General features: G+C 46.3%; 1 protein-coding gene across 1 annotated transcript; it reads left to right on the top strand.

Annotated features, from left to right (window-relative positions):
* The first annotated feature begins 862 nt into the window (after positions 1-862).
* polr3f (polymerase (RNA) III (DNA directed) polypeptide F) lies at positions 863-1,891 on the top strand. Its single transcript, XM_031840686.1, has 3 exons — positions 863-1,330; positions 1,471-1,662; positions 1,748-1,891. Exons 1-3 carry the CDS (start codon positions 1,256-1,258, stop codon positions 1,823-1,825), a joined length of 345 nt encoding a protein of 114 aa, XP_031696546.1. The 5' UTR covers positions 863-1,255; the 3' UTR covers positions 1,826-1,891.
* Positions 1,892-3,682: the final 1,791 nt, after the last annotated feature.

Raw genomic sequence — 3,682 nt, 5'->3', positions numbered from 1 at the left:
AAATCAATATTTGCACCACGATGCTAGCGGCTACCTAGCATTGCAATGCATTTTTTAGCATTAGCACTCGTCGCCGAACACATAAATATCTTCGGTTTTTCTCTCCGTGGAAGCAGTACAAAGCTGTGAGTGGAGAACGGTAAGATGGCACTGCCCTTCCCCGAAAAAAATCGTGGGTTATTGGTCACGTTTTATGAAAAATGTGTACAATAAAGTCGCCGATTATCCGGTCCAAAGCCGGAATCATTGTTGCCAACTGCATCCTGTTTACTTCCGAGCTGTTTCCAGAATAAGAGCGGTCAATCCACCATGGGCGAGCGGTCAGACTTCCGGCGAGCGGAAATTTACTCTCGGGGAGACGCGGCACTTCTTGCAACTTTACTGGCTGAAACTTCTGTCAATCAACACCAAATTTGACAATCTCAAAATGATTCCTAACATCTGTATTTGGATGTATTGAATAATATGAGTGATAAAAAAGTGAAATATATAGTATATAAAAGTACAATGAAAGAGCTGCAACAGCTGGTTCGAAAATGATGACCTCGCGTGACCTCTCTGTACTGAAGCCTCTTATTCTTCACTTTATCCCAGCCAAACGTTATTCTACGACTACTGATCATACATACATAGGTTGTGCTATGATTTGGGAGAGTTTTAGGGAGATATCTGCATTATTTCAAAAACATAATATCAATGAAAGTGCTTTTTCTTCAGGCGAACCTGAATATTTTCAATTTGAGCTGTGTAATGTCTTCATTACTATATTAACCAGCAACATATACACAATATTTACCCATCTGAACAACCTCACAAGTGTTGTGATCTGATTATTGCATCAAAAATTATTAAAATAGACCTTGTAGTTACAGAACTGTGGTCACTTTGGTATGGGTATGTCATTTTCGAGCAGAGGCCTACAAATTGGGCTAGAGCTTGAGGTTTTAAGAGTTGAGTTCGGTCTCAGACCAGCAGGTGGCAGCAGAGAGTCTCACTGTGAAGTTACTGTATTCAAATCTAATTATCCTTCAATCACAAGTCTTTAGTCGAAGAAGTACTGATTAACAACGTACAAAAGTATCAGCATCAAAGTATACCTAATGCACCAAAAGTAAAAGTACTCAATGTATATTATAATGGTATTATGAATACTTGATTAACTGCTGTTGCACCATATTTAGCCGCTGTTGCACCGTATTCACCGTATCTGTGTTGTGTTCAGGCTGAAGCAGCGAGGGACAGCAAACAGAGCCCCATGGTTCAGAGAAACAGCTCCTTCGCCACCTCGCATGAAGTGTGGAAGTACATCTGTGAGCTGGGAATCAGCAAGGTGATGCTCTCACAGTCCCGCCCCCTTTTATGACGTCACACACACGTTTTACTTGATATCTGAATGTGACGTTTTGACTCTTGTCTTTAGTTGAGTATAAATAAGCTGCTCCAGGTTTGATTGACAGGCGTGTGTGACAGGTGGACTTGTCCATGGACGACATCGAGACCATCCTGAACACGCTGATCTACGACGGGAAGGTGGAGATGACCATCATCGCCGCCAAGGAGGGAACGGTGGGCAGCGTGGACGGACAGATGAAACTCTACCGCGGCGTCAACGCCGTCATCCAACCAACGGGCCTCGTCAGGACACCCTGCGGACTCTGCCCGGTAACACGTGCTTTTATTGTGAAGGACTGGGTCGTGGTGGGTGTCCTCTGGGGGTGAACCCTGACTTCCTGTTCTCTGTCCTCAGGTGTTTGACGACTGTCACGAAGGAGGAGAAATCTCTCCGTCTAACTGCATCTACATGACGGAGTGGTTGGACTTCTGACTGCTTGTGATCCTCGTTTGTTTTGTATTTATCTCAAAGTTCAATAAAAGCTAAATGTTTCTGGTGTGTTTGAAGTGAAGTCTAACTCACTAAATGGAGGATGAGCTTCTTAATGTTTTTATTGACTAATATGAAAACAACTGACGCCAGCGATCGGATGGTCTCAGTGTTTTTCCATCAGATGTCATTAAGGAGCTGAGTGCTCGCATCACTTTACATCTTCTCATGTTCAGGATCGTATCGACCGATTCCTCCAGGAAGCTCAAAGCTTTCTCTCAACACTACACTACCCATGAGCCTCAGCAACTGTTAAAACGGAGACAAACCACCAGTTCTTCATGTGTTAAAGCTGCATTCTCTCTAGTGACCACCAGGGGGCGACTCCTCTGGTTGTATAGAAGTCTATGAGAAAATGACTCTACTTCTCTCTTGATTTATTACCTCAGTAAACATTGTAAACATGAGTTTATGGTCTCAATCTCTAGTTTCAAGTCTTCAATACAGCATGATGTTCATTTAGTACATTATGGTCCATTTAGAGTCAAACAGACCATAAAGCAGGGGATGCTTTAGGGGCGGGGCTACACAGTGATTGACAGGTCTCTACCAGAGATGTATACGGTGTCTCTACGTCCTAATATGGTCACTTCCTGTTCACTGGTTGGTAGAACTAAACACTACACTACCCATGAGGCTCAGCGGCTGCAGGTCATATTAAGAGCTCATGAATTATTAATAAGCGCAGAGTAATGTTCCCGCTGCGTAAGGTCACTTCTGGTTTCAAACCCAAACATAAGTCTGTACTGTTCACATTTTTCTGTCCACGTAGTTAAAATATATCTCGTTCATGACGTCATTGTGTTCTTTTGAGATGATTACAGTCCAATTTATTTATATTTAAATTATTTATGTTTTTGTGGCCAATATCAACAAATCATGATGTCATGAGGATGAATTAGAGACGACGCGTGACCTGTATCAGCCTGCAGGAGGCGCCAGAGGACTTAAACTGCTCCATTGTTAGTGGGGCTCATAGTTCAGAGCTGTCCTTGAACGCAACAGAGGAGGAAAGGAGGAGGAGGAGGGCAGTGCGGATTCTTTCCCGTCATTCCCTGCAGCAGCAGCAGCAGCAGCAGCATCCCCCTCCTGTCTGTCTGTCCTCCCGTCGAACTCCTCTCGTCCTCGGCTGAAGTTTGCAGACTCGCTGAGATCTTCTGAGCAGGTAAGCAGCTCCTGTTTGTCTCTGCTGGTCTGTACTGGTCTCTATTGTCGCTGAGCTGTGATTGGAGCGGAGCGACACGGAATCCTCCGCAAACGTCCCCCGTCGGAGGAGCCTCGGGTCTGGGGCTGGATAAAGTCCTCTGGTCCGGAGGCCCCGGTCCGGTCTGCAGGAAGGCCCTGATCTCCGCTCTCTGTATCCGGGCCGCGATGCTCCTCAGCCCGCTTAGCAGCCATTAAAGTCGGCAGGAGGATGGAGGAGAATAACGGTGCGCCATGATGCATGGAGGCAGAACCAGGCGTGGCCGTGTGCGTGCGCGCGCGCGCGTGTGTGTGTGTGTGTGTGTTTCTGTCTGTGCGCGTGCGTGCGTGTGTGTGTGTGTGTTTCTGTCTGTGCGTGTGTGTGTGTGTGTGTGTGTTTTGTAGCGGTAGAATGAGCGGGATGTGTCCGGCCTCCAGCTGCTGTCCCAGGCGTTGGGGGGGCTCAGCAGGCCGGATAGACTCTGAGGACCCAGACAGACCCGGACGGGTCTAGACCCGTCTGGGTCCTCCTTAAACCTCCTGAGTAGGTGGTGTTGTGTTTTCTGTTGACCTGAATCTGTGAACACAAATCAAAATATTTTTCTAAAGTTCAGAGAA

Source organism: Anarrhichthys ocellatus, unplaced genomic scaffold, assembly GCF_004355925.1.
Source record: "Anarrhichthys ocellatus isolate YVR2014 unplaced genomic scaffold, GSC_Weel_1.0 scaffold3139, whole genome shotgun sequence".
Taxonomy (NCBI): domain Eukaryota; kingdom Metazoa; phylum Chordata; class Actinopteri; order Perciformes; family Anarhichadidae; genus Anarrhichthys; species Anarrhichthys ocellatus.
The sequence above is the reverse complement of the archived record's forward strand: the minus strand, read 5'-3'. Positions and strand labels throughout refer to the sequence as shown.